The sequence below is a fragment of the Merops nubicus genome, unplaced genomic scaffold, assembly GCF_000691845.1.
Source record: "Merops nubicus isolate BGI_N331 unplaced genomic scaffold, ASM69184v1 scaffold14552, whole genome shotgun sequence".
Taxonomy (NCBI): domain Eukaryota; kingdom Metazoa; phylum Chordata; class Aves; order Coraciiformes; family Meropidae; genus Merops; species Merops nubicus.
This window is the reverse complement of record NW_008592959.1, coordinates 5,219-14,432: the sequence shown is the minus strand read 5'-3', so window position 1 is coordinate 14,432 and position 9,214 is coordinate 5,219. Positions and strand designations below refer to the sequence as shown.

General features: G+C 41.4%; 1 protein-coding gene across 1 annotated transcript in view; it reads left to right on the top strand.

The window, feature by feature from the left end:
• Nucleotides 1-355: 355 nt before the first annotated feature.
• Nucleotides 356-9,214, top strand: part of LOC103768179 (structural maintenance of chromosomes protein 1B-like) — a gene marked incomplete at its 5' end in the record, with an annotated part of 13,512 nt that continues 4,653 nt past the window's right edge. Inside the window, 6 exons of the mRNA XM_008935315.1 lie at nucleotides 356-496; nucleotides 2,082-2,164; nucleotides 3,172-3,379; nucleotides 4,972-5,157; nucleotides 7,426-7,605; nucleotides 8,662-8,808. Of these exons, the coding sequence (XP_008933563.1) occupies nucleotides 356-496; nucleotides 2,082-2,164; nucleotides 3,172-3,379; nucleotides 4,972-5,157; nucleotides 7,426-7,605; nucleotides 8,662-8,808 (945 nt within the window). The remainder of the gene's footprint in view (nucleotides 497-2,081; nucleotides 2,165-3,171; nucleotides 3,380-4,971; nucleotides 5,158-7,425; nucleotides 7,606-8,661; nucleotides 8,809-9,214) is intronic.

Here is a 9,214-nt window from a genome sequence, read left to right as displayed (position 1 = left end):
TATATTATATTATAATTATTTGGGGCTGTGCAAAAGCTTAGTGTTAACCTGAAGACTGGCTGTGAGGTACTGTCAACTTCATAAACTTTCCTGAAAAAATAGGAATCATTAGAAGACTAAACCAAGACTATAGGCAAGAACTGGTAAGTGTAAGCTTTAGGTTGAATCTTTCTCTAATTAAATACAACTTCTTACACTAGCTTCTTACTTCTAGCTACTTACAATTAGTAGCTAGAAAGATCTTCTGGAGAATTGGATGGTTTTCAGAACCTCAGTTATGATAAAGTAGGCAATTACTGTTTGGGGCTGTAACCACACTTTCAGTGGAGTGAATTTTGTTTTGTTATTTGCCTAGTTGGAGCACTACAAAGAGCTAAAGGAAACAGCAAGAAAGAAAGTAGCTACACTAACCCAGCAGCTAGAAAAACTTCGTTGGGAGGATAAGGCAGATCAAGAAAGGCTGAAACTTAATCGGAGGAAGAAAACAGAAGTTGAGGTATTTGTGTCAAGCTAGAGTTATGTTTTAAGGAGAAAAACGTTTCTCTGCCCCTCCCTCTGGTATAAATGTCTATATAAACGTGTTCAGTGCTTTGACATAAATCTTCTGCAAAGGAGATGCATTGCAAGTGTTGGTTCAGTTCTCATATTGCAGCAGGTTTAGCAAAATAACTTCTAAATCTGTTCAAAGAATGGTTGCATGGGCCCACATTGAGGATTTGGGTTTTGAAGGCTTTGGGTCTAGTATTTTGCAGTAATCAGTTCCTGGTTTTGTAAGTGTGGATTTCTTTCTGAGATGTCCTGCTGCTGTTGTATAGCTCTGTGATACTCACACCCTCAAGAGGTTTGTGTTGGTCACAACTAGATACCTTTAAGGTCAGCTGTGTGTGTGAGTGTGTTGTAGTTGGAAAAATTTCCTTGGTGTCCACTTTTCCATTGCACTTTGGAAGCAGAGTGTTTGGTGTGAATACAGATCATTGCTGTCAGTTTGTGTCTGATTTCTGTTATCATCTCAAATCCAAATGGAACAATAGAACATCACAGTTCTTTTAGAAAAATTATCTCCCAGATCTTTGTTCAGCTTGCATGAGGCTTCTGATAGAAGCTTTGTCACCTATAAGAAGTTAGCAAGGCAGTGTGTGTTTCTTCACCATTTAGTTACAGAGCTGAGGTTTGGAGGAGACTCCTTGTGCTCAGAAAACTTCAAAATCCATTAGATGAGTCTTTGCTAGTTCTAGAGTTCCCACTGCCTCATTCTTGTACATATAAACTTGTTTTTATGAAAAAGTCTGTATTTTACTATGAATCTTTGAGGATATTCATCCTTGCCCTGATAGCCAAGTTAATGCTTGTGCACCCATTTGTTCTTGATTCAATACCACTTTTTTTTTCTGAAGTACTCATTACCAGAAAAACCTGTTTAGTGTCTGGAAGGGAAATAAACTATTTCTTGCACTTCTAAAACTCTGCAAGTCCCATTGGTGCTGTTGAGAAGGAAGTACAAGGGATACCTGAGAGTTCACAGAACACATCTGACTGTTGGCAGGTGGCATTGCTTACCTGTACTGCTGACACTGGGGGATCACTCCTCACAGTGCAGCATGTAGGGGACCACTTTTGGCATGCTCTGCCCAGTTCTGGGCTCCCCAGGAGAAGAAAAATCATGGCATCCTGGAGTGAGTCAATTTGAGTAATTGAAAATATTTGTTTCACTGATGGTGTGGTTTTATATCAGGTTGGAACTTCTGTGTCAACTTCATGTATCCTTCTTAGGGAAAAGCTTCTATTAATCTTGGGCCAAGAAAAGCACCATTTTTAACACAATTCTTGGTGCTGAAGGAGCTTTCTCTGAACTGTAGTTGAGTGTGAAAAATCCAGCCTTGATAAAACAATTTCCCTTTATTATTCGTGGTGCAATTTGGCATCTGCCATGGAAAGAGAGATGCTGTTACTTCAGCATAAAAAATCAGCAAGGAAGAAAAGATCTGTCTCAGTACTTGCTTTGAATTAAGAGCTTTATATGTTGCTATAAAGCTGTGGTTTGCCTCTGGTTTGCTTTTAACCCCTTGTTTGTGATTGCACAGGAGAGCAGAAAACAGGCTGTGGAACAGATAGAGGAGCGTAAAAAGCGAATAGAGAAGTTGGAAGAATATATCAAGATCAGCACGTATGTTTAACAGATTAAAAGCTAATTGGACTTCTCACATATTACCTAGTTCCAAATTATCATAGCAGATATCTAATTTTTTTCTGACTCTCCTGTAGGCTTTAAAATTCTAGTGAGAATTAGGATTCTTACTAATTGCCATTGATATTTCAGGTAGTTCAGCAGTCAAAGCAGTAAATAGAGTGACTCCATGTTTTTGAAACCAGTTTTATAATTGCTTCTGATTGCTTCTAGGTGCAGATTGCATCACTGCAGGTTGGGCACGGGGCTCACAGTGTGCAGATCCTGAGCAAGAGAACAGGGCAGTTCTGTGGTTCTGCTGCTTTAGGAAGCATTCATATTTACATTGTGTATTAGGAGCACAGCTCAGTTCTTGCTTCCTGGGTCTTGTTTTCTGCTTGGTTTTGACTATTTTTGAAATAAGGTGTATATAAGCCCTACTTCACTGAGTAGCTTGAGCTAACTTTGATATTAGCCTGTGTTTTGTGCAGATCAGTATAGGTGATCTCCACAGATCTTTTTTCCAACTTATCTTTTCCTCTGCCTTTGTAATGTGTGCCTTGGCTTAATGCTGTCTCTGTGCTGAGCAAAGTTCTGCTGTGGGCAGGGAGCAGCAGACCAGTTATGATTGGTGTGATGCAAAAATATTTTAAGTAGTTCTAGTAGAGTGTGGCAGAGCAGTAGTGATTTTGATAAGTGTGTAAAGTAACAGTTCTGCACTCAAATTCTCAGGCCTTCTTAGTTTTACTCTATTGGACCTCTTATTGGTGGAGGATAGAACAATATGGTTGTGTGTAACCCAGGCAAAACCTCTCACTTGAACTCAATTCTGAAACCTTGAAAATAGCTTATACTCTGGAATACAACTTGTATAAGAAGTAGCTTTTTATAGATACTTAAAATTTTTAATGACCTTCACAGTCTTTAACCATAGGATGACTTTATAAGCTAAAAGCTTGTCTAGATTAAATAACAAATTGCTTTCCTGCTTTTGCTTCTGTTCAAAGCGAATCGTTAACAGAGAAAAAAAAGGAAGAGGAAGTGCTAGTTAAGCAAGTAGAAAACTCAACAATACGAATGGCTGAAGTGAATGAGGAGTTGAACAAAATAGCTGGTGAACTGCAGAATGCCAAAATTGATTACCATGAAGGAAGGCGTCAGCAAATGAGAGCAGAGATCCTGGAAAGTCTCAAAAGACTCTATCCGGATTCTGTGGTAATGGGATGGCTTCATGCACATGCCTTATTTTAGAATTAAAGTTTAAGAGGTCTGCCTTGAGGCTAGTTGCTTACTCAGCCTATGATGGAAGGGTCATGACACATTTCATCCTCTGGTCTGATAAATCCTTGGGCAGAACTGGAGGAAATCTTGGTGTCAGTCTTGTGGATTTCATAGGCAAAAAATGGCACCCTGCTTCTACATGCTCAGGTCTTGCATCCATTTGAAAGCTTCTGTTCTCTGTTACAACACACTGAAAGCATCATTGTGGTGGTTGGTGAATGTTGCAGTGAAAGAGCCATGCAGTAATGTGACTCTGCTCTAGGAGTGACATGGGCATTTTCAGGGATTTCTCTGGTCAGCAAAGTGAATTTTGCAGCTGAGGACAGTTTTTACAATTTAATTTTCAAGACATCATTTCCTCCATTGGTGGTTTAATTGGCCAGCTTGCTATTGTTAGATTCAGTTGGGCTGTCAGTATTTGTTTTCACAGAAGTTTGGTGTTCCATCTGGACTTAAATGTCTGGAAATATGTAAATCCTCTGCAGTTTTGCATGTTTTAAAGTTCATCTATCTGAGCTGCGGATAGAAACATCCAAGTAGATGACACTGTGTGCAAAATCCAGGAAATTAAGTAAAAGAACTTTGTGGTGTTAGGTGTTACCTTTGCTTCTGCTGTTCTTCAGAAAGGGGAAGACATTTGTCAAGGAAAGGCCATGAAAGGAGATCATAGTAGGCTGTAATTTGACATACTGGAAGTTACCTCAGTTCTGTCATTCATGAGATGGTGCTGGGGATGACTTATCACACACAGCTCTTACCAGCTGCCTTTCTGTTCACATTTGTTTAAATTTGATAGGGCAGAGCTGTAGATAGGCCAGGAGAGAGCAGTAGCTGTATGTTGACAAGCAGAAAAATTGTTCTTGCATGAATGTACAACTTAAAACGTTCAGAATGGGCACAAGTAGTCACTTAGAGGGAGCTCAACTGTACCTGTAATTACAGAAATGGAACAATAGATTTTAAGGGAGCTTGACAGCAAAGAACTAATTTTATCTATGGAGATGTTAGCATATGGCAAAACAGGCTTGGTTTTTTAGACTATGCAGTACAAGAAAAGCAGTTTTTATTCTCATGCTACTAAAGCAAACATAGACATTTTTGGGGTTGAAACTCAAATAATGCATCTCTTGCTACCATTTCAACAGCTCTATTTATTTAAGACCTTACTGTTGTTCAAAGATCTTATTGTGTGTTAGATACTTTCTCTCCAAGAAGAGTTTAGCTAACTGCTGTTGTTGCTCTGTCATACCTGTAGAATTGTATGCTGGAGATTGAGTAAAACACTGAGATATGTACCTGTAACCTCAGAGAAAAAAGGAAATCCCTTCACATTTTGAAGGCACACTTCCCAATTTGGACTGATGGCTGCCACAATTTGTTTTTTTCTGATGTGCAGCAATTTTAAGAGAGTGTAGCTGGTAGATATGTAACACATTTTCCTCTTACTTTTTCAGTATCTTGCCTACAGAAATACTGTTTGATATTTAATGTAGCATATTAATATTTCTCTATATTTTTATCTTCAGTTTGGAAGACTGTTTGACCTGTGCCATCCTATTCATAAAAAATACCAGCTTGCTGTTACCAAGGTGTTCAGCAAATACATGACTGCTATTGTTGTTGACACTGAAAAAACAGCAAGGGATTGCATTAGATTCCTAAAACAAGAACGAGCTGAACCTGAAACTTTTCTGGCTTTGGATTATCTTGATGTAAGTACATTCTTCTTTTTCCTGTCATCAGCAAGTTAATACACTTGTGAACCTTGATACTGGCTTATTTAAGCTTAGCTGAAATAGGGTTAAATGTCAAGGCAAAGCACTTAGGAGGTGAAGTTCATGAGGTTCCTGTTGGCCCATTTCTCCAGCCTGTTGAGGTCTCCCTGGGTGGCAGCATGACCATCTGGTCTATCAGCCATTCCTTCCAGTTCTGTGTCATCAGAGAACTTGCTGAGGGTGCTCTGCTCCATCATCCTGGTAGTTAAATGTCAAACAGGATTGGTCCCAGTGTTGCCATGGCCAGTTACTGGCCTCCAGCTGGACTTGGTGTCACCAATCACCACCCTGTGGGCTCGTGTTCAGCACACCTCCCTGCCTGTTCATCCAGCCTGTATTTTGTCAGCTACTCTCTGAGGATTTTAGGGGAGACAGTACTGAAAGACTTGCTGAAGTCTAGGTAGGCAACATCCACCTCTCTCCCTTTGTCTCCCAGGCCAGTCACTTCATTGTAGAAGGCTATCAGGTTGGTTGAGCATGACCAGCTTGGTGAATCCATGTGGACTGCTTCTTCAAGACTTTCTTGTTAGCCATATGCCTGAAAATCATTTCTGGGATTAGTTGCTCCATCACCTTTCCAGGGATCTAGGTGAGGCTGGCTGTCCTGTAGTTGCTTGGGTGCTCTTTCTTGCCCCTTCTTGAACACAGGAGTGACACATGATTTTCTGCAGTCCTTGGACACAACCCAGGATTCTTGGAGACTAGTCACATTGGTAAGGACTGAGGTGAAGAAGGAATTCAGTACCTGAGTCTCCTCCATAACCTGTGTTGCCAGGTCCCACACCTCATTCAGCAGCAGGCCCACACTTTCCCTCATCTTCCTTTTGTCACCTGTGTACTTAGAGAAGCCCTTTCTTTGACACTCCTTGCCAGATTGAATCCTAGTTGAGCTTTGGGTTTTCTAACCCCACATCTGCATGCTTGGACTGTGCCTCTGTGTTCCTCCCAGGGTGGGTTTCTTTTTTTGTGTGTTCAAGTTTTGCCAGGAGCTCCTTGTTTTTTCATGCAGTCCTTCTGGCATTTTTGCCTGACTTCCTGCTCTTTGGGATGTTTGCTCTTAAGGCTGGAGTAGGTGGTCCTTAAATTAACCAGGATTCTTGGACCTCTCTTTGGTTACCCCAAACCAAGCAGATGTTTGAGGAGGGCAAAGTCTGCTCTCCTGAAGTTGAGGGTTGTAAGCCTGCCTTTTGCCCTGCTCCCTCCTCTCAGGATCCTGAGCTCTCCTACCTCATGGACTGCAGTAGGCACCCAGTACAGTGATCCTTTACCAGCTCTGTCTTCAGTCCTTACCCACGAGCTCTCAGTTCACTCATCCTTCCCCAGGTAGAGCTCCACACACTGCAGCTGCCCTCTCATGTGCAGGGCACCTCCACCTCCTTGTCTCCCCAGCCCATCCTTCCTACAGAGCCTGTGTTCCTCCACTGCAACACTCTGCTTGTGGGAGCCATCATCCCAACAAGATGGTGGCTGTGCAACAGCACACAGATATTTAACTCATGGAGAATGATCCAAGGGCTGGAGCAGCTCTGCTGTGAGGACAGACTGAGAGAGTTGGGGCTGTTCAGCCTGGAGAAGAGAAGGCTCTGAGGTGACCTTATTGTGGCCTTCCAGTGTCTTAAGGGGGACTACAGGAAAGCTGGGAAGGGACTTTTTAGGCTATTGGGTAGTGACAGGACTGGGGGAATGGGGCAAAGCTGGCAGTGGGCAGATTCAGGCTGGATGTGAGGAAGAAGTTCTTCTCCCTGGGAGTGGTGAGACCCTGGAATGGGTTGCCCAGGGAGGGGGTTGAGGCCCCATCCCTGGGGGTCTTTAAGGCCAGGCTGGAGGAGGCTCTGGGCAGCCTGATCTAGTGGGAGGTGTCCCTGCTCATGGCAGAGGGGTGGGAACTGGGGGATCCTTGTGCGCCCTTCCAGCCCTGACAGATTCTGATCTGTTTTAGCAGAGGACTTTAGAGCCCTAAGGGCTCAATGGTTGGACTTGATGATCTTGGAGGTCCCTTCCAACCTATATGATTCTATGATTCTTTCTTCCCCATGCTACAGGCATTAGCACACTTTAATTTCATGAAACCAGATCCCTTTCTAGTTTTCCAGCAACTGAGACCCCTGTTCTGTCCATCTGCACGTCCTGTTCCCAGACCACTAGGATTTAGATGCACTTTCCTATGGCAGCATGGACTCTGAACACTGCTTGTTTGCTCCACAGGTTAAACCCATCAACGAAAAGTTAAGGGAGATAAAAGGAGCTAAACTGGTGGTGGATGTTGTGCAGACTCCATTTGCACCCCTGAAGAAAGTGATTCAGTTTGTGAGTGGGAATGGCTTGATCTGTGAAACAGTTAAAGAAGCAAAACAAATTGCCTTTGATGGGCCAGTGAGGCTGAAAGTAAGAAGCTGAATTTTCTTGCATGTTTTTCATTGCTGTTACATATTCAATGCTGGTTTTAAATCTTCTGTGAATATCCCACAGAATATTCCAGATAAGTACAGAATGGTGCTACACTGTGTAGCCTGTTCTCACATAAATGAACTCCCAGATATTTCCCATGGTTGTGTTTTCCTCTGTGTGGCAGTGCATTTAAGTGGTTGCCTGGGGAAAGGAGGCAAATTAGAGAATAGGTAAGTGTCCAGATAAGTTTCTTGGTATGGTCCTTGTGATGAAAAGAGGAGAAAGAAGAAGGGATAATCCTGTTCTTAAAACTGACTGAACTGAAAATATAACCTGTATCTTGCTAGCTTTTCCATGAAGAAATGCTTTCAAAAGTTCCTTAAAATATCTGACAGAATCTGTTAGTTGTAGATACAGACTGTTGAGGACTGGAAGCTTCTCTGTCTATTCTTGCAGTTCATTCTTTTCATTCACTGTTACCTGCTTTACCAAGCCAGGCATAACCTTCTAAGGAAAGAAGAAGGGATAATCCTGTTCTTAAAACTGACTGAACTGAAAATATAACCTGTATCTTGCTAGCTTTTCCATGAAGAAATGCTTTCAAAAGTTCCTTAAAATATCTGACAGAATCTCTTAGTTGTAGATACAGACTGTTGAGGACTGGAAGCTTCTCTGTTTATTCTTGCAGTTCATTCTTCTTTTCATTCACATAACCTTCTAAGATGCTTGTGTATATGCAAATGCCTCCTAGAAATTCCCTAGAAGCAAGGAACTTGCACCATTTAATTTCCTTTTTCTGATCTGTTGTAATAATACCAAAATGTGACTAGTGCCAAGAAACAACAGATTTATTTAATTTGGGTTGTTTTTTTTTTTTTTTTTTGGCTTCTTGTATTAAGTTAACAGGTTTGGAACAGGAAAAAAAGTCAGAGTCCAAGTAAAATGTCTTTGTTGCTTGTTTAACTACTATATCCTGGTGCACTAGTTTATGGGTTATTTTGGGAACATTGTGTTCAGATATATCTGAGTTGATTTTTTTTTTTCTTCTTCCAGACAGTGGCTCTTGATGGAACTTTATTTTTGAAATCTGGAGTGATCTCTGGAGGATCAAGTGATTTAAGATTTAAAGCTAGATGTTGGGATGAGAAAGAAATGAATAAACTGAAAGAAAGAAGAGATAGCTATATTAATGAGTTAAAGGTAGGTCTCCTTAAAAGGACTTAAGTGCAAAAGAGATAAAAGAGTAAGAGCTGTGTCTAATTCAGCTATGGGAAGATTGATTTTTCTAAAAAGGTGGTTTTCAAAGCATCTAGAAGATGCAGACATGAAATAGTAGCTGTTCATCCTCACCTAGTTAATCAGCTGTGGGGTTCTGCCCTTAGCTGGTGGGTTGGTTCACATGGCACAGAGGTAGAGAAACAGGACAACTCTGCTGATACAAGTTCCTTCAAGGAAAAAGAGCAGTTGCTCAAAGTACCTGAGGATTTTTTTAGTGAAACAGGCAATACATTCTCTCAACATGAAAATATCTGCATGCACCAAAACGTGTCAGTGTGAACCAGTTTATCATTCCTCTAGTTATTTTGGAAGAGGGGTAGAGCAGGAA